The following is a 19,952-nucleotide window of genomic DNA, read 5'->3' as shown; positions in this document are numbered from 1 at the left end:
TTAATGATATGAGCCTTTAATTCAGGCAGGTTTAGATCAAATAGATGACAAAAACATGGGAAATAATTTTACAAGTTAACCGCACAAAGTGGTTTGCAATATAATATCCAATCGTTCTTTAAAACAAAGTGGCGACACCATGGGGGCATTCCAGGAAGCTGAAAACCAAGGCATGAAATCTCCTCGATACATGGCATCGAATGATTTGAAGTGAAAGGAAATGGCTGGAGAAATAGAAGGGCTTTATCTCAAAAGACGTTTTAATAAAGACCAGAAAACAGTGACCTAAAAAGGCAAATTACCTTACATTTCACAATATCAAATGCTGCCAAAATGCTGTTTTATGTGAAAATATTTGCTGCCAGGTAATATGATGAACACAGGCAAATCCCATGTACTGATATGATCTGGCTAACATTCCTATTTTCCAATTGAACATGTTATTTGATTTCCAAACGGATTCTTTCAGTAACTGGTAAGAAATAGTTATTAGAATTTTCCATCACTAAATGGATTGGTTGTTTAAATGTTTCTTTTTTAACACCAACATCTCTGCTCATCCGCAGGAAATGACAGCCTGCTGGATTTCATTAGGAAGAACTTAAGAATGTGCCTAATCCTGACTAACAACTCTTAAAGAACATGAAATACAAGCAGAAAAAAAGTTGGAGTCAGGTATCTAAAGTTATAAATGAAAACGAAACAAAATGCAAATTGAAAAAATTGAATAATAAAAGCAGCAACCAATTCCTTCTTTTTTTTGGGTTATGATTAACATTACTCCTTAAACCTAACGTCTACCATAATTTCTTTAAATCCAGACACGTCCATGTGTTTATTCCTGTTTTACCTGAACTTCACACCAAATGTGAATTTCCTGGTTTTATAAACAGTCATTTGAGATGAAACCCAGAGAAGAACCGTTTAAAGTGATTTGTGGCAAAGATTTATTTTTGATGTAGTTTTGTAGCATTGTAAATATGTTCAAAGAGAAAGATAGGCTTGGTGTAACAAAGGAAACAGGAAGAACCCTAGAATTGGCATAACGACTTACCCCACTAAGTTCGTTTGTATGTTAATTGGCATTTTCTTTCTGGAAAAACAACAGGGATGTCTGCTACATAGTTTCTACAGTGACTAAAATAGTGATTTATTACTTTAAAACAATTAGATCTGTGTACATTCTTAGGTTAAGTCCAACTTCAAAATTGTTTGGTCTTCTGCTAAAAAAGTAGGTTCAATAACATAACTGAATGACAGATTTCAATTTAGGCTTTATTTGACAGAGGAGCAAAAACAAAATAAAATTCAGGAAAAACGAGGTGGGTCACTGGTAATTTGTATGTAGAAGTAAAGGCTTTTTTTTAACACTTGGGCTATTACTAAAGGGATTTAGTTGATAAACAGCAATGGCTCCATTATTAAAGATCATGCTAGAAAGATTCAGTTTGACTAACTGAAAGATATTATAAGGAAAGAAGATATCTTTCTTGTTAAACGCTATTCATAAACAGTCAAATTAAAGTCAAAAGCTTTGACTTATCTGACCAAAAAACTAAATATTTAGAGCCATTTTCTTTTAAACTAAGTACAAAACCACCTTGGTGAGCCCATGGAGGCTATACAAACATCAATGGGATTTTTGTATCCCATTGTATTTATGAAAGTTTAAAATAAACCTTACTTTTTACTGCTGTATTAAGACAAAACTACTGCCTACTGATATGAGAGAAGTTTACTTGGATTTACCTGAGGTTTTGAGGAGCTTCCCCAAAGAGGCTACAGATTTCCCTGATTTGCTTCAAGGCAGGGATAACCCACTTATCATTGGTACGAAGCTCTTCTATGAAGCGATCAATCCACTGAATCTTTTGCGTGTCTCTGTCCTGTGGGGGAAAACATCCATGTTTAGCATATGTGTGGGCATTCATAAATCTTCACCAGGAAAAATGAACAAGTACCTGTGAGCAGCTGTAGTCCAGGATCTTGATGTGAGCGCTAAGAGCCTGATCCATGATGTCTACAGGGACATCATCACTGTGCGCCAGGTTCCAGAGCAGGTTGAGGACCTTGTGGGCCATTACACCATCCTTATCATCCTCGGCCAAGCGCCGGATTAGCTCAAGCAGTTTTTCCCTCTGTTTCTTGCTAGCATTGGTCCAGCTTGCCTAAAAAAAAAAAAAAAAAAGGAGAAATAGAGCAGAGCAGTGGTTAGGATTGATCAGATTGATGAATGTAATGAAGCAAGGCCTTTAAATTCAACAAAGACAATGAAAACACTAGATTTTCTGTGAGCAATACCTTGAAGCAGTCAAAAAGATGATCCAGCTGCTCAGGTGAGAAGTCCCATGCCAGCTTGGCCAGGAGATCATGGACGTTCTTCACAATGGCCTCATGCTTACCAGCCTGCAAACGGACATTATAGAACATTTTCAAACATTATCCAAAAGGATTATAAATGGATGTTTTACATGATTTAATTTCTTAACTATTTACATTTTTGCTTCCAATTGTGAAGTAGGGAGTTGGGAAATAATCTGCTCCAAAACTGCCATTATTGCTAACATTAGCTCACACTTTAAAACAGTATTTGAGTAAATTTGACCTTCTACTCCAAAGGCAAACAATTGAAATGCTCAGATAGCCTTTTCTCACAATAACACAGGACTTAACGTGACTGAATGATTGATAGTGACAGTTTATTTAACAGCCAAATCATTGGAACATGTGCATTGCATGTGGAAAGAACAGCAAGGAGACTATGGCTATAAGTCACACTTATCATTGAAAAAGTGAGCTTGAATGCTTCAAGCTCACTTTTAGCAGGAAGGTTAGATATTTTAAAGTGTTTTCTGTATTTTCTTTTTTCTATAATTCAAGAGAAACATGAATTAAGGTTATTAGATCAAAATATAACAAAAACAGGTCAGGAATCCAGTACAAAATTCAGACTGGCGGCTCTCTAAGCACAGATTATTAAATTTGTATAAAAGTCAACTAAAACACAGTTGGTGACAGAGCAGCACCTGTGCAGCCCAGATGTTGTCCAAATCCTGCATGGTTAGAGCCTTCTCTTTTATAACGAAGCGAAGGATCTTCTCCAGCTTCTCAACGTACTGCGGCTGATGCAAACTGTCCCTAAGCACAATAGAAAGGATGTGGTTTTGCTGGATCCATTCCTGTTGCAAGAAGAGATCGACATGAGAAAAATCAGTTCACATAAAAAGTTTGAGGGAAAAAAACAGCCGCAGATGTAGGTCCGTAGAGCCTGTGCTCACCGCCATGCGCTCCGCCGTCAGCCATTCCTCCTCCTCTGGGTTATGCCGATGAGTGTAGTAGGAGACACTGGAGATCACCTTGTTAACTTCATTTAGTGCATTCATTTTGCCATTAAAAGAAGAAATTTGTAATAACCTATTGAAAACAAAAAAAAAAAAAAATGTAAATTCCCATTTCCTTTTTAACAGATCAAATAAAGTTTCTAAAAACGACTCATTTTTACTCACCTAAGAATCATTTTTAACCTAAAAATCTCTAAATTCTTCACAGTCTCCTCCTGCCCTGGTACACGGGAAGCCAGATTCTTCAGAGACTTGATTATCATTGACAGTGCGTCGTTTTTTGCTTCATTCTTGGCCTCTTTCTTCAGCTCTTCGTCCGTGAGATTCTCTAGAAACTGAGGAACCATCTCGATGACTGGAAGGAAGTACTTCTTCACTGTGTGCAATGTGAGGAACTCATAACACTGGCCAAAAGGCCTGCAACACAAAGGGAGATCAGGTCACACCGATTATACACAGAATTTTATTAAAACTGCATAATGGTTCATTTGAAAAAAGGGAAAAAAAAATATATCAGACAGATGTGGAAATAATTGGGATTTCTTACTTGATAAGTGCAGCAATGATCTGAACGTTCAGTGCTTGGCCGCTCATGAAGCGATCGTGCAAAATTTGAAACCCGTTTAACGTGCCAAATTTGTTTATTAAATCAACCAGCCAGCCCTGGGAACAAAAGACGCACTGTTAACATTGAAGGTTAGTCTATTGATTGTCATCATTTTTTACTAAATAGCTTAATTTAACTTTAATCATGAAAGGCTTTCTATAATTATTTTTTTAAGCTTAAATGCAAAAAGCAAAAGAAGCATATAATGAAATATGCTGCAAGAAGAACAGAAGTCTTAATAGGGAAACAACTGTAAATAAACATTTTGGCTGTATTTCTTTTTAAATAACTGATGAAATATCAAATCTACACAGACTAGCAGAACCAGAGCAGAGGCAGAGCTCAGCATAGTGATGGGCTTTGTGCCAACAGAGGCAGACAGGCGAGCAGTGCTGCAGTACTGCTCACAATGACCCTGAGCCCACACTAGACTCAGTGCTCATTCACACAGTGCAATTTCAACTCCCTGATGGATCCAGATTCTTCCACTGTGTTACAAGAATTGCTCTAAGATGAGCTTTAATGTCTGGAGTGTTTTTGTTTACAAAGAAGTAAACCTTTTCCTTTTATGATGCTTTTAGTCGAGCCACTTAACCACCTTCATCACAGACAGGGAAGATGACCAATTAGCCAGAAGCTGAGCCAAACTACATTTCTTTGTTTGTTTTAGATCAGAAAAGTTTTTCTATAACATGGAAATAAAGTACAAACAAGACTAAAGCATTATTTGATTAAATAAGTCCGAGTTCCATTCACATCCATGGTATTTTACCTTGGGGGATCGAGGGTCAGGAGGACGGGCATAGAGCTCGTCATCAGCCAGCTGTGCTCCAGCTGGGACGGTCTCAGAAGGCCGTGTGCCATTGTAAATGTGGAACTTGCAGTGGGGGTTAAGGGCCATGGCCAACAGCTCCAGCAGTGGGAACCAGTCCTGAGAGAGCTTGGCCACACACAGCTCCACCAAACGGTGTGTGTTATTAATGATACACCTCTGTGAGACAGAAAGGAGGACATAAATAAAACACTCAGCAAAAAAAATTGTCAAAAATTCCTTGAACAAAAATTTAGCTTGACTGATGAGAATCGCTTGTATTTGCCAAGTTTGTTTCTGTTTCACACGCTCTGACATCTGACTTTCAGCTGTCTGTCTTGGAAGCCTAAACGCATCCTCAAAAAAACACCTGCAGTTCATTTTCTCTATAAGTAATAACAACAGGCTCTTCTACTTTTAATAATTTCAGTATTTATTTACTCCGAAAACAAATCCCTATACCCTTACTCATCTATATTTTAATATGACTGTTAAGCATGTTTAAAGAAACCAAACATATGCTCTTAATATCACTTATTCATGACAACATCACAGGGAGGTTGTTGAAAACTTAAATCGATAAGCTATGGCAGGACCCGGTGTCGGTCAATGATAAGTTAATATTAAGCTTCAATGCACTTTTAAATGAAAATGTCAAGATTGTTTTAAGTGAAGCAAAAGACAAAAACAAAAACCACTTCCATCAAAGCCTCTGGGGTTCCAGAAATCAATCAAGCAAAGAGAAAAGCCAACCTCGCGTTTTTCTAACAATAGGATTATTGATCACTGCTCATTCTGCCGTCTCTCCACCGATCTTCCAAAACTTTACAGAAAACTGAATATTCAAGGATATAGTCTTCGTACATATAAGAGGTACTCCATTTTGAACATCAAAGATTTATAGATTTCTATAAAGATGGAGAAGCGATGAACACTCACATGTATCTCAAACTTCCAGCCGCTGACCGCCTCGTCCGTCAGGATTTTTGTGAAGGAAATGGTCAGACCATCCCTGAAAAACCTCTGGCATGCCTCACATTTCACATCCAGTCCTATAAGATTGAAATAATAATAAAAAAATTATAATAAACCATATTTTTCCATGTAAACATTTAGCTCACTTTCTTAGACAGGCTTTGTGTCGACAAAAAAAAAAAGAATAAATAATACTAATACAAATAGCGTTTAAGGAAATGGGGATGAACCAAATGCTTTGAATTCAGGTCCTCGTTATGAGCAGTTTTTTTCTAATCTTCCAGAGAAATGTTTTTGTTCAATAGATGAGGAAAAACTGCATTTTTTTACATATGAAAGCCATTCTATGTTCTGCAGAAACTAATTGGGTTTCAGCAGCATGAAGCAGCAGGTCAGGGCTGCAGCCACCGTTATTGTAAATCCCCTCTTTTTTTCTTCCAAGGACTTTGCTTTCCCAAATATTTCTTAGAAATATTTCTATTCAATTTCAAACCCGGACACAGAATATTTAGTAAGCAGAATTGACTTAAATTGATTTTACAACACAGTGGCTGAAAATTGTCTTCTTTCCAACTGCTTTAAGAGGAGATACCTGTTAGTTAATCAAGTGTTTTATACAAAAACTTCATTTTATATGTGGACCTACTTTTTAGGATTAAAAAAATATAATCTTTTTTTTTTTCTTAAACTGTTTAAATTTTAAAACCTAAACCTTTAAAGCCTATAATAAAGATCAATGCCATTCTTAAAATGATGATTTCCTGTCTTCCTGTCCGTGTCTCCATTACACCAGTAAGATGGTGTAATTTGCTGCCAAATGAAAACAAAGAGCAGTGACTTTGGTTTTGAATGAGAGCAGGGATGTAGGGGATGTCTGCTCAGTTCACCGTCAGGCACAGGACTTGATTCCCAAAGTAAGATTTTGTAGTTTCCTTTCCAAAAGGAATTGGTTGCTTTTAGGTTGATATTAAATGCCTGTGTGCATTAGCATTGTATCGACAGGAGAGTTTATAGTAAAAGAAGAACATTAAGTAGCAAACCTTGCCAGCACTTATATTTAAAAATATGCATTAACTACTTCAAGACTCTACCCAGAATCTTACTCAAGTAGCTGCTATGTTTGTACATCTCCCTCCCCCAATTATCTATCAAGGTTAAGAAAAAAAACAAAAAAACAATTTTAATATGGTAAGCTTGAAGCCTGATGATATTTGTGTTCTCCTGTTCAGAGCAACATTTGTCTATGCACAATACTTTTAAAACAAACAATAGTTCCTATACGTTCTTTTTTTCATCAACTACTAAAAGTCATCAGAAAGATAGCAAAATATCTTTAAAGCAAAGTCACTGCCTTTTATTTCAAATTCCCAATTTAATCTCTCAAAACGATTATTTTAAAGCATTTAAAATAATAACTCTCGCCCGTAGGCAGCTGGAGATAGGCACCAGCACCCCTCGCGGCCCCGCTTGGGATTAAGCGTGCCAGAAAATGGATGGATTAATAACTAAGAATGCATGAAAATGACGCTGTCAAATGTTTACGAATATAGCCACGTTAGACATCATTGGAAAGCTTAGATTCTCCACAGTTCAACCACATAGTTCAATTTATGGACACAGCGAGCACCAAACCACAATTATAGCAGCATGTTGAAATGTAGCATGAAAAAGCAGCCACAACAAGCAAGCATGTCTTTATTATTGCTGACAAAAAAAATAACTATTCATTTTAAGAATAAAAAGAAACAACTTTGAGTCTTGTTTGAACTGATGCAGCTTGGGTGTTTTACTCATCCTAATTTTCATGTACATATTCAGAAACTAGAAGGTGTTAGCCCAAATTACATGGGTGATACGTTATTTGAAAGCTAACAATTCCTTAGTTATTTGCTCTACCATTTAGGTATGCAAAATAGGCGAGAATTCCCCCAAAATGAGGTGTATATTAAGAGGTTAAACTTAAATTTAACTGTACTGGTAACATTTCGTTTATACCAAGTATCTATATAATGATTTGTACCCCGACATTATTAAAAATTAAGTTACTGCTAAAGAGAATGGAAGTCGAAGCCACAAAAAACGGGAAGAGAAATTAACATTTTGCCAATTCCTACCTTTTTTACTGAGGTCTATAGCAGCTTCCAAGAGGACTTCTAACTCTCCTTTTGGCAAAACTGGAACCACCCATCGAGGCCTGATAAAGGAAAAGATGAATCAGCATTAATAAATACAGAATGGATGATATAAAAGCATTTAGGTTCAATAAAAATTGTTCAGCTGCATCCAAATCCCTTTCATTCTGATAAGGGCGCTTATCGTTATAAGTGCGCACAGGTTAAAATATATTAATATGTTCCTTTAAAATAGAATTTAAACTAGGATTTATTTACATAAATATCTATAAGTCTGTTCAGGAAAAGGTTTTGAGTTAAATAAAAATGTTAACAAGCTCAGTTTGAAATAACATGGAATAACCGGATGGAGATTTGAAAACTACAGCAAAACATTTTTAATGTTGAACAATTGCTTTTATGCAGAGGTGGAGTTGGGTGTATGACTGAAGATTGAAAAATCCGATCATGCATACGACTAAATACCTGTTAATCATGTCATCAAGCTTTGCCAAGTCAGTGTGAGGAAAGGCAGGCTCTTCTTCTTCCAGCTGGGGGGGTCCCCCGCCCTGGCCCTGCTCTTCTGGTGGGCTAACAGGTGAGTTCTCATTAGATGAATTAGGGGATGAAGTCTGGGGGGAAAAGAAGATAATTAAATGTAAGCCATTTTCACAAACGGTAAAATACATCCTTCATGTAGCAAATATGACAACCAGAGCATCATGGGTGGATCCTTTTAACCTAAATATTAGAGGAAAAAGCTGGTGGTTTGTTAATCTTTACCTCTAAATTCTGATACACCAATATACCCAACAAAAATCAGCTAAAATCTTTAAAGACATTTTTTTTTTCTAATATTTTGTCATTAGAACCCAAAGGCAGGAATAAAATAAAGTCAAAAATCCTACAACAGGAAACACAAATCATGGAAAAACTGAAAAGCTGAAAAGTCAATTGCAAGGCCATGATCTGATTCAAAAGCACCATATGAGAAAATATCTTCCAACCAAGATACACAACATTCCCAAAGATATTTGACGTCTTTTACATGTAGAAGACCTTTGATAAGAACACATTCAAATCTATAAGGTTTATATTGTTGATGGACATTCTGTTCCAATAGACAGTAACTAAAAGTATCATGTAAACATCTTCCTAAAGGTTTGGAGGGTTGGTTCATAGCTGATGAAACCAGAATGACAGCGTCCGCTCTAATTCAACCCAAACATGTTCTTTATGACAGGACAAAGGCTCTGTGCAGCTTAGTCACATTTACCCAAAATAATCTTCATACCACAGATTATGTGCAAAACTTATATCACAATAAAAGCTCTTAGTTTTAGTCATTGCAGTCTAATACACATAAAAAAGTCTCAGACAGACTGTAAAGATTACTCACAGCAGAATCCTGCATAAAACTCCTCAATTATAGCCTTTTAGAAATATCAGCTAAAAAAAAAACTACATAAAACCCAGAATGTCAGCTAAAAATAAGTGATTTTTTTTTTAAATGAATTAACCTTTTACAACTTTTAAATAGCTTAACCAAACTGAAGCTCTCAGAGTTAGGATAGTTTCTAAGCACTAGCGTACTGAAAGTGTGGGGAAACCCACCATACATACAGCGGTTTAGGTAAAGAAAAAAACATCAAGACCTGCCTCCTAAAGAATCTGGAGGTTACCTGCATAATAAAGGTTACATAAAAATGTAAAAGTACCAAACCTTTAAGTGGGACTTTAACAGAACCTAAAGATCTCTGGATCTTTCCACATGATCAGACTAAGGTAGCTCTGTTTTAGTTAAACTGCTAAAACGACATACAACTTTACAACAGACCGAGTAACACCTCCTTTCTAATAACACAATGCAGGGTTATTTACATTTCTTATAAAAACTGCTATAAGATTTGATTTTTAGCCTAAAACAGCAAAAAAAAAAAAAAAGGATCATATGGAGGCCAGTGAAAAGACTGGCTTTGTGGTAGGGTTTCTATTGTCCTGCTGAGTAGCTGAACAAACATACAGCTACAAAGACACAGGTGACTTTCCTAAAAAGCCTTTATAACAATACCTGCCAATTCTTCCAACCTATAGCGTTTGCAAAACAGATCAATGCTCATGTAACCCTGCTGACCCTCAGAAAATAAAGAGCATAGAATAACATGTTAAGAGTAGAAATCTACTAGTGTGGGAGTATTTCATCTTATAAAGAGATGAGGGCAGAATGAATTTCCCTCTGTTTCTTATTGCTAACAACAGTAATGAGAATGAAATGTGTAGCATAAAGGAAAAGAAGGATAGATGTTGAGAGGAATCCATATCTGAGAAATATAAAATGTGGGGGAGTATGGTTAAGGCTTCTTCTACTTGGCTGACCTACATAGGCAGCTTGCCTCTCGCATCTCAACACAGCTCATCTCTAACCATCACAGGCCTGCACGTGTACACGCAAAAAGACACACACACACACCCTTTAACTATCACTCTGGAGTCTATTCATTCACTGCCTCCTTGCTCTCTCTTTTCCGTTCCCTTTTTCCACCCTTTCGCTCCACACTGATATCTCAGTGTTGCTGTGATAAAAGCAAAACAGATTTAAAAAGAAAAAAAAAAAATACTTTACTGGCTAACAATAAGACAAAACGAACATTGTGTAGCCGTTTACATAAGTGTGATACAGTGTAGAGGGGAAAGAAAAAAAAAAAGGTTACCAACCTGGTTCTGTGGCAGTGGGGGTTGGCTCTGAGCATCAGGTGCCTGGCCCTGGCCCTGACTGTCATTGCCCCCCACCGGAGAGCCACGCGTGGTGGCCGTCATGCTCGCCACAGGGCAGATCTTGGCAATCTTGGCCTCTTAGGGAGTGCTGGCCAGTAGGGAAATTACAGCCACCTCAGCTGTATGGCAGAGGGAAGAGAGCCCGAACACACGAGAGAGGGTCGCAAGCACCTGGAGATCTGGGCGTACCGCTGAGACCATTGCATAACCTGGTGAATAGAAGAGGACCAAAGGTCAGAGTTGTGGCTGCTCAACTTTGTTTTTATTCTTTCAAAGAATAAAAATAAATCTAGACTACTATGTAATAAAAAAATAAATAAATAAATATAAAAAAAACTGTCGTGGGGTGTAACTTCCATCACCTAAGGGTGAAGATCAAACAACCATAGCATAATTTTATTTAAAGGAAATTACAGTTTCTTATGTAAAATAAAACCATAAATTTTAAAAATAAGAGCATTTTGAATTCTTATTTATTAATGATGTTTTGCAAACTTGTGACAAGTATAATTAAAACACGATTAAAAAAAAAAATCATGTAAATGTTTACTGTTAATTTAGAAAAAAAAACTCTTTATTCAATAAAGGAAACACCACTTTTGTAAAAAGAGCTTTCTTCATAAAACCTATGTGACAAAAGATAAAGTGAGTGACAGGAACATAAAAACAAAGAGATCCAGAGCTCTTTTTAGGCAGGTTGTTTGTATAATTTAATTCTTCACAATCCAATATTACTGTGTCAACAACGTCTAGTAGCCAAAGCTAAGTGACAATTTAGCAGGACTAAGTTACAGCAGACATCTAACATGCGCATGAACTTTCCATCACAACAATAACTAAATGTGGCTTCCCATCCTAAGATGCCTTTACTCCCGCTCAGAGATGTTCTAAATGTATTTCTCACATTTGGTGTTAATGTTTTAGAGAACCACCCCAAAGTACTGCCATAGGCCCTTAAGATTAAAGCGATATCTTTTGGATGAAACAGCAACATTTATATTTTTCATATTTGTAGATGTTTTCTTTTATTGGTGATTGAAAAGAAGGTGACAGCAGTTTTTTTTTTTTTTACACAATGAAAATCATAAATCATATTCGTTAAAATTATAGGGCTAATACATTTCTTGCAGATAAAGTGTTTCAGGCACATTGTTATTAAGTTTTCTTGTACTTTAGCTTCCAAGTATTATCTAAAAACATACATGCTAGGCTAATCATCTATCTTGTACATTGCTAAGGATCAATTCATGAAAATATATAATGAAACACTCTCTAAACTATATAATGGGATATAGCAAAATATCTCTGATTATAGCAGAGAAGAATCTTCATCAAATATTCCCTTTAAACTGTAAAAACAAATGGTATATTAAAAATCACCTCATTTTATGTAATGGAATATCAGGATACTTAAAATGATTAAACCCAATTTAATCTTAATGAGAAAATTTCTGTAATACTGACATGTTACAATCACAGGATAGGAACATATTCTGAGAAAAAAAAGTTAATTTACCCTTTGTAGCCGTTTAGGAGGTTTATATTGGGATCTGTAAACCCCACAATGTAATCTGGGTTAAACATTGCTAATGCTCAAGGTTTTAAAACAGGATTTTTTTTTTCCTGTTGTGTAAAAGGACAGAGTTGGAGATAATCTGTGAAAAAAAAAGTGCAATGGCCTGAAAGGGTTATAGCACAGTATAAACGAAACCATGTGAAAATATAAATCATTTGCCTTTCATGCTTGACCAGGTAGCCCTCAAATTCTACCAAAAGCTTCTTATTTTTCTAACTGCCTTTTGATTTAATCACTTATACCTACCACAATTAAGTCTAAGTAGATGGGCCAATATCAAACAGCTGGAATTATCAGTTAATACGTTTAATTTCAACCAAACTCCACATAAAAGGATATGATCCTTTCAATTTCTCATACAGTCCCTTCTCTGCTGCAGGTTCTGCTCTGAGTAACAAGATTTTACCAGATTATCAGGCAAACATAAAAATAGAAAACATGTATAAAATGATCAACGTTGACACAAAATTAAATAAATGAAAAACAAAACTACAAAAAGTACTATGAAATAAATGATAATATCTCTCTATGAGCTGAGGTACATTGTACCTTCAGTATGTACTTATGTAAATACTATGTTCAATTACTTAGGTGTAAAATCGAATTTATTTCAGCACATTCAATGCTAGTCGTGTGCTCTGCAAAGAGAGAGAGAGTACCTGCCCACAATGGGGATCCTGCAGGCAAAAGCTGGACTATTAACCATTTTAAAAGGTGGTTTTCAGAGAAAGTATTTAACTGCTATCCAACTGCTTAAATGAGCAGGGTTTATTTTGTGACACACAAAGAAATGACATGTTATGCTTCCACAGTCATAACAATCAAGAGTCTATGAGAGAAAAACAGGAAAAACACTTGCTGACCTCCTAACCAGATGGTATTCAACTAATATTTGAAGAAAATGTAGTCATACGGCCTAAAAAATATCTCCTGGCAAAACCTAACTAGAGAGGTATTCTGGTTTGATGAGAGTTAAAGGTATTTCATATTTCATAAGAAGCATACCAGTCTATAAAGGATTGGACCTATAAAATAGAATGTGATGGAAAGCATTTAGAAAATAAAACAAAATTTAACTACAAGCAAGGTATTTATACGTCTATAAGTATTCATTAAAACACTGTTGCACAAAGATAATGGGCTGAATCCCATATATATATATATATATATATATATATATATATATATATATATATATAAAATGGACATTCTGTATTCATACATGAAATGGAGGCAGATAAAGACGACATGACAGAAGATGGAAGGAAATTGGAATAAATGACTGTTGTGATTGTTAAGGTGCTAAAAAAATATGTCCAAAACAAACAAAACAATTTGTCATGATTACTTCCTGATGAACACACACAGAATTTACATCTTTAGTTGAATCGACAAATACTTTTATGCTTTGGAAAAAGCAATCAGATTAATTATATGAAAGCGAAGATTTATAGGAAAATGTTTTCCTACTGAACTGTGTGAACATTAAAATGATCAAGGCCAGCTGCGACTTTGTGTGTAGTTGTGTTGTCCAATTTTACTAGACTTCATTAATATATAACGAAGCATTGTTTGTTACATTTTTATACACCCTTTTTTTAATCTGTTGGGTATAAAGTTAACATTACAAGTTAAGAAATGACGTGTCACAATTACAGAGAATTTAGGTCAAATAAGGTGCAACGCCAGCGTTTAAATGTTAGCACTGGAGTTACTTACAGGCATCTTGTTGATGGGTAAATAGGTCGGTTAAAATTGGCATGTTTATGGTTGAGTTTCTTTAAAAACGGAACGATCGGAAAGTTTCAGAGATATGCAACAATATTACGTAATTAGTTCACCAAGAGTGCATTTATTATCGGTAGATTTGGTAGTTAATGCCGGCTTCTGTGGTTCGGTATGGTTGGAAGACGATCCGCCCAGACAGCATAGCAATGAGGCAGTGAAGGCCTTACCGTCCAAAGCCCACTGCGCTGTCACATATTCGGGCCTTGGCGTCCGTTTGGGCCTTGACGAAACATTTCCTCTAAAAAAATATGAGCTCCGTTGATTGACGATCTTAAATACACACAAAAGCTGCCTAGAAAATAAAATCCCTCCTTACCAAAAATCACTTGATAAACCGCTGTTGCTGACTAACTATGTAAGAAGATCGCCATTTGCAACGAGCGGCTGTCGTGCTAACAAGAGACTGTTAATGTTAGCCAACTGCTCGCTAGCTAGTTTAAAATCACATAAAAACATTGGCATATTAAAGGGCACGACTATAAAGGGTGGCATCTAAGCAATAATAATGCTATCCCCTGTTGACTTAACTTCAGCTTGCAAACATTTCAACATAACGAATAAGTTAGCTAGCTATCCTTGCAAAGGATAGTGACAGGGGAGGCGTCTATTTCCTGAAACCCAACAGGGTGTTCTGATACGTACTCCTAAAGTTAGAACAAGGGTAAAACATTCAAAAAAGACAACATAATGACTGTTTAAGAGTGTATTCAATATCGATAGAAGTATTACCCTTGGAGAGCAAACTCGAGCAACTATAAATAAACGAAAATTTAGAGTATATTTGTGCCACCAACTTGTAAACACGGGACGTTTAAAGGAAATGTGTTCTCAGAATGTAGACAGTGTCGAGGTCCTTTTGCGGATAGCTAACGTTAGCTTTGGGTCGGCGAATCTGGAAGGATATTATTAGGGCCGTAAATTAAGATTGCACTCGTGTTGATATGTTCGGAGTTTTCCTAGCTAGCAGGGGAAAGCAATGCTGGCAAATGAGAAATAGAAGTATCACCAAAATGCAGGAACGTTACCTTGCACACAGCACCAGCTGACGCTAACATTAGCTGGCTAACAATCAGCAGTTAACATACCGTGCAAAGCAGCTAACAACTCACCAGGAATTTGATATGACTTCCCCTCTATTCACGGGATACGTCCAGTCTCCAGCGATTGTGTCGTCGTATATTACATAAACGCGGCCTATATTAGTGGTAGTTTCGCAGGGTACCAAGCCTGTTACTAGAAAAAATCTAATTCCACCGTTTTTTTCCTCCGCTTCTGGGTGTTTTTCCTGCGTCACCGGCGCGGTAACAGCCCCCTATCTCTATCTAGTCCGGTTTCTGGGGCTTGTCACCTCGGTCCCAGCAGTCACACACAACTTGAATCAGCTCAACATGGCGGAAGCGCAGTCCGACACAAACGCTTCTTGGTAAAACAGGCCAGACTGCTGTGAGAACTCCGACACTCCAGTTATGTCTGTGAGCTGGTTTGCATCACAAGCCCGACTAGCTCTGCTTAACACAACACCCGTTGAATGGAAGGGCACAAAACCCCTCTTCCGATAAGTGACTCCAGCTCCAGTTATTAGATCCAGTCCTGGTTTTGACTGGAAACGGACAGAAACAGATGATCAGCTGCTCAAAACAGCGCCCCCTATCGAATGGAGTTGCCTTATATAAATAACGTAGTTTTTTGGGAAATTCTCGCCTATTTTGCATACCCAAATGGAAAAGCAAATAACTTAGGAACTGTAAGCCTAAAATTACACGTGCAATACATTATTTGAAAGCTAACACAATCTAGTTTATGAAATACATACATTAAAATTGGGTGAGTAGAACACAGAACAAGCTGCATCAGTTCAAACACGACTCAAAGTTGCTTTTTTTATTCTCGGAAATGATAGGTCTTTTTTTGAACAGCAATAATAAAGCCATGCTTGAGAAAAGGCAGGTCTCATTATATTACATCTGTTCTACATCATCTATGTATCTATTTACATCCAGTTATTTACAGTAACTAGATATTTTTAATACTTGCAGAGTGAGTAGGTATATTCAATGTTTGCAGACGTGTCAAAAATAAAGACAGTTTAAAAACACTTTTGTAGAAGCTATAGCATCAACTTAAACCTTTTTACTTAAGTAAAAGTATAAAAGCATAATCTAAAAACTACTTAAAGTATAAAAGTAAAGAAACGCAGGAAAACATTTTAAGGACAGACACTTTAAACATCATGCTGGTTATTGCACTACCATACTGAAGGAACATTTTTCTACAATTCTGGATAAAAACTTCCTTAAGCTTAATTTTGGTGTTATAAATAATTGTAACAGTGTCAAAGGTAACTTTGCATCATCTTGAAAAACTATTTTGGTATTTGAGTAACAACAAGTTGGTGCAGTGCTGAGTCCAACCACAAAGAAATTAATTGTATGGATAAAACAAATAAGTTTCATTGTTTTTATCTTTTTTTTTTAATATCAACAGGTTATAATGAAAACTGGCTTAAATTAAACAAAACTTATGAATGTATTTTTAAAAGGAGTAGAAGTAAAAGTTTTCAAAAAAATAATTACTCAAGTTCAGTGTAAATAGTCAACATTTTTTACTTAAGTAAGATAACAAAGTATTTGTACTTTGTTAATTGACCACCATGAACATTTGTATAAAGGAACCTAAACCATCTGATTAGTTATCCACCTGCAGCATTGTTAGCTCAATTTAGTAATTTTGAGGGGAAGGGCTGACAAAAAAAAATTAAAATAAATTAATTAATTAATCAAATAGTGAGTGTCTTTTTAATCAATCAGATGTTATCAATTACATTTAAAACTGTTCTATTTGATCATTCTTTAGTACATTTATTGTTAATTTAAAGTAAACATTTAATGAAGCTCTTTTATCCTAACAGGACTTATATAATAGCTTGAGTATTTTAGGAAAAATGTGTTTTCAGTTGCTTTTTTAACTTTATGTGTTTTTGAGCCCCTTGATTGCCATGGAATCTGTCAAGGGTGTACCACAATCTTTGCCCCAATAGCCACTGGAAATACGCATCAGCCCCTGACAAGGAGTGAGTAAAACATATGGAAGGATTAATTCTTCTTTTGGGATAATAACTGGAAGCAAAATGAGGTCAAACTTTTACTAAACAAAGTTATAAAGTTGACCATTATGTAAATAGTTTTAAGTAAGGACTTTTTTTGAAACAGAAGCTCTGTCTTCACCACAACAGACCGGTACAGTGCACGCTTCACAGCAGACGCCGCACAAATCCACCTATCGATCTCCTGCTCAATCTTCCCCTCATTCGTGAACAAGACCCCAAGATACTTAAACTCCTCCACTAGGGGCAGTACATCGTCCCCAATCGGAGAAGGCACTCTACCCTTTTCCGGCTCAAGACATTGGTCTCGGATTTGGAGGCACTGATCCTCATCCCGGCCGCTTCACACTCAGCTGTGAACCACTCCAGTGAGAGCTGTAGATCACGCCCTAATGAAGCCAATAGAACCACATCATCTGCGAATAACAGAGACATGATCCTATGGCCACCAAAACAGAGTCCCTCAAGACCTTGGTTGAGACTAGAAATTCTGTCCATAAAAGTTATGAACCGAATCGGTGACAAAGGGCAACCTTGGCGGAGTCCAACCCTCATCAGAAATGAGTCAGACTGCCGGTAATGCAGACCAGGCTCTGACACCGGTCATACAGAGACCTAACAGCCATTGTTAAAGGGCCCGATACTCAATACTCCCGGAGTACAGAACCCCCGAGGGACACGCCCCAATGCCTTTCTTAGATCCACAAAACACGTTGACTGGTTGGGCAAACTCCCACGCACCCTCTAGGATCCTGCTGAGGGTGTAGAGCTGATCCATTGTTCCATGTCCAGGACGAAAACCACACTACTCTTCCTGAATCTGAGATTCGACTATCTGACAAACCCTCCTTTCCAGAACCCCGGAATAGACCTCACCAGGGAGGCTTAAGAGTTAGTTTACTCTGTAGTTGGAACAAACCCTCTGGTCCCCATTTTTAAATAGTGGGACAACCACCCCAGTCTGCCAATCCAGGGGAACTGCCCCTGATGTCTACGCAATGTAGCAGAGTCGCATTAACCAACACAGCCCCACAACATCTAGAGCCTTAAGGTACTCAGGGCGAATCTCATCCACCCCAGTGCCCTTGCCACAGAGGAGCTTTTTAACCACCTCAGTGACTTCAGCACTAGATATGGGAGAACCCGACCTGGAGCCTCAATAGAAGACATGCCAGTGGGATTAAGGAGGTCTTAGAAGTACTCTGCCCACTGACACACAACATCCAGAGTTGAGGTGAGGAGCACACCCGCCTCACTATAAATAGTGTTGGTACTGCACTGCTTCCCCCTCCTGAGACGCTGGATTGTGGACCAGAATTGCTTCGAAGCCATATGGAAGTCTTTCTTCATGGCCTCTCCGAACTCTTCCAGTGCCGGAGTTTTTGCCTCAGTGACCAGCCGAGCCACTTGCCGCTTTGACTGCCGGTACACATCAGCTGCTGCTGGAGTCCCACAGGTCAATAAAGCCCAATAGGACTCCTTCTTCAGTTTGACAGCTTCCCTCACAGCTGGTGTCCTCCAGTTATATCTCATTTTCAAAAATTTATCATTTAGTTTCATTGCTATGTAGATGACGACCAGCTCTACTTTTCCATTAAACCTAATTCTCCACTTCCTACTACCTCCCTCGTCACCTGCTTATCTGGAATACAACCTTACTTTTAAGGTCAATTTAACCTTTTAATCAAACAGTGGTAAATGGGAAATAAATCAGTTCTGGACATACCTTCCCCTTTCTTGCCATGTATAACCCTGTCACCATCTTGTCACCTCCCACATTGATTACTGTAATGCTCACCTTTTGGCCTTCCTCAAAAATCCTCCTATTAACTTCAGATGGTTAAAAAACTCAGCAGCCTGCAATCTCACCTAAACAGAGTCTTTCCTCTATTTCACCCGTATACTCTAGCAGCAGCAATGGCCTCAAGTTAATTCAAAACAGAATTCAGCCTTGAACCGATCTCAAACTGTGGAGTTGTTCCTAACAAGACATCCATAATATTGACTCTACCCATGACAAACTAAAAACTCACCCTTTAAGAGAAGATTTACTGTAGTATTATGCTGTGTTATTAAACTGTAGTTTTGTTATTTTATATGGGGTCTATTAGTGACCCAAAGGGCTCCTTTAAATTGGATGTGTTATCAATATTGTCATAAAAACCGTTAATTTGGTTTAGTGTTTGTTGGAATATAAAGAGTACATTTTCAGCTTTATTATTTTTTTTGTTTCATTTTAAAGCTGGACCTAAGTGGTATACTTAAATGTATTTTATAACTTAATAAAACTCTAGCTGTAAAAATTGGGTTAACAAAATGTTTACATTTTAGTAAAATGGGATTTCTTTTTATGAAGAAATGTTATAACATAGTATTAAGTACAAAAATATAGTTTTCCAATAAGAATACATTTGTCTCTATATTCCTTCTTCAGGGATGAAGAATATCAAAGTATAATATTGAATTGTAAAATTTCCTATGGTACCTCACCTTTCATAATGACAGAGAACATTTTAAAACAATCAATAATGTATACATCCCTTGTCATTGCTTTAAAGGCTTTTTCATTACATAAATATTACACATACATAAAATATATTGTATTAATAAAAACCTTGACACTTTATTTTATGCAATTCTTTTTCTTGAAAGAAAATTCCTTTAAAAGGTCTTGTTTAATTAAAGGTTAGGGATCTAATGTTTTTTTTTTTTTTGCAAAATACTTTACATAATCCAACAAAGAGGATAAGGGCCACTGAAAAAAAATTTAAAAAGTTAACTGATTTTTAAATTTTATGTCAGTATAATATGAGAAAAAAAGTAAGAATTCAGACTTGTTTTCCTCACAGTTCTGACTTTAATCTT

The 19,952-nt window shown here is 36.7% G+C and overlaps 1 protein-coding gene across 6 annotated transcripts in view; it reads right to left on the bottom strand.

Moving 5' to 3' along the window:
- The window catches only part of usp9x (ubiquitin specific peptidase 9, X-linked), a 41,466-nt gene extending 25,953 nt beyond the window's left edge, over positions 1 to 15,513 (bottom strand). For 3 of the 6 annotated variants that reach the window (XM_015397208.1, XM_015397210.1, XM_015397209.1), the window contains exons 1-14: positions 15,094 to 15,512; positions 10,561 to 10,829; positions 8,332 to 8,477; positions 7,849 to 7,928; positions 5,699 to 5,811; positions 4,721 to 4,939; positions 3,889 to 4,004; positions 3,507 to 3,758; positions 3,279 to 3,414; positions 3,027 to 3,179; positions 2,302 to 2,406; positions 1,962 to 2,168; positions 1,750 to 1,886; positions 1,055 to 1,093 (exon numbers count right to left, since the gene is read on the bottom strand). In XM_015397208.1, the coding sequence (XP_015252694.1) occupies positions 1,055 to 1,093; positions 1,750 to 1,886; positions 1,962 to 2,168; positions 2,302 to 2,406; positions 3,027 to 3,179; positions 3,279 to 3,414; positions 3,507 to 3,758; positions 3,889 to 4,004; positions 4,721 to 4,939; positions 5,699 to 5,811; positions 7,849 to 7,928; positions 8,332 to 8,477; positions 10,561 to 10,662 (1,805 nt within the window). In that variant the 5' untranslated portion in view covers positions 10,663 to 10,829; positions 15,094 to 15,512. Of the gene's footprint in view, positions 1 to 1,054; positions 1,094 to 1,749; positions 1,887 to 1,961; positions 2,169 to 2,301; positions 2,407 to 3,026; positions 3,180 to 3,278; positions 3,415 to 3,506; positions 3,759 to 3,888; positions 4,005 to 4,720; positions 4,940 to 5,698; positions 5,812 to 7,848; positions 7,929 to 8,331; positions 8,478 to 10,560; positions 10,830 to 15,093 lie in introns of all 6 variants that reach the window. The other 3 variants (XM_015397213.1, XM_015397211.1, XM_015397212.1) reach the window with 2 other exon arrangements.
- Between the last annotated feature and the right edge of the window lie 4,439 nt (positions 15,514 to 19,952).

The sequence above is a fragment of the Cyprinodon variegatus genome, unplaced genomic scaffold (genome assembly GCF_000732505.1).
Source record: "Cyprinodon variegatus isolate N-32 unplaced genomic scaffold, C_variegatus-1.0 Scaffold844, whole genome shotgun sequence".
Lineage (NCBI taxonomy): Eukaryota > Metazoa > Chordata > Actinopteri > Cyprinodontiformes > Cyprinodontidae > Cyprinodon > Cyprinodon variegatus.
Note: the sequence above shows the minus strand (reverse complement) of the source record. Positions and strands in the feature narration are given on the sequence as shown.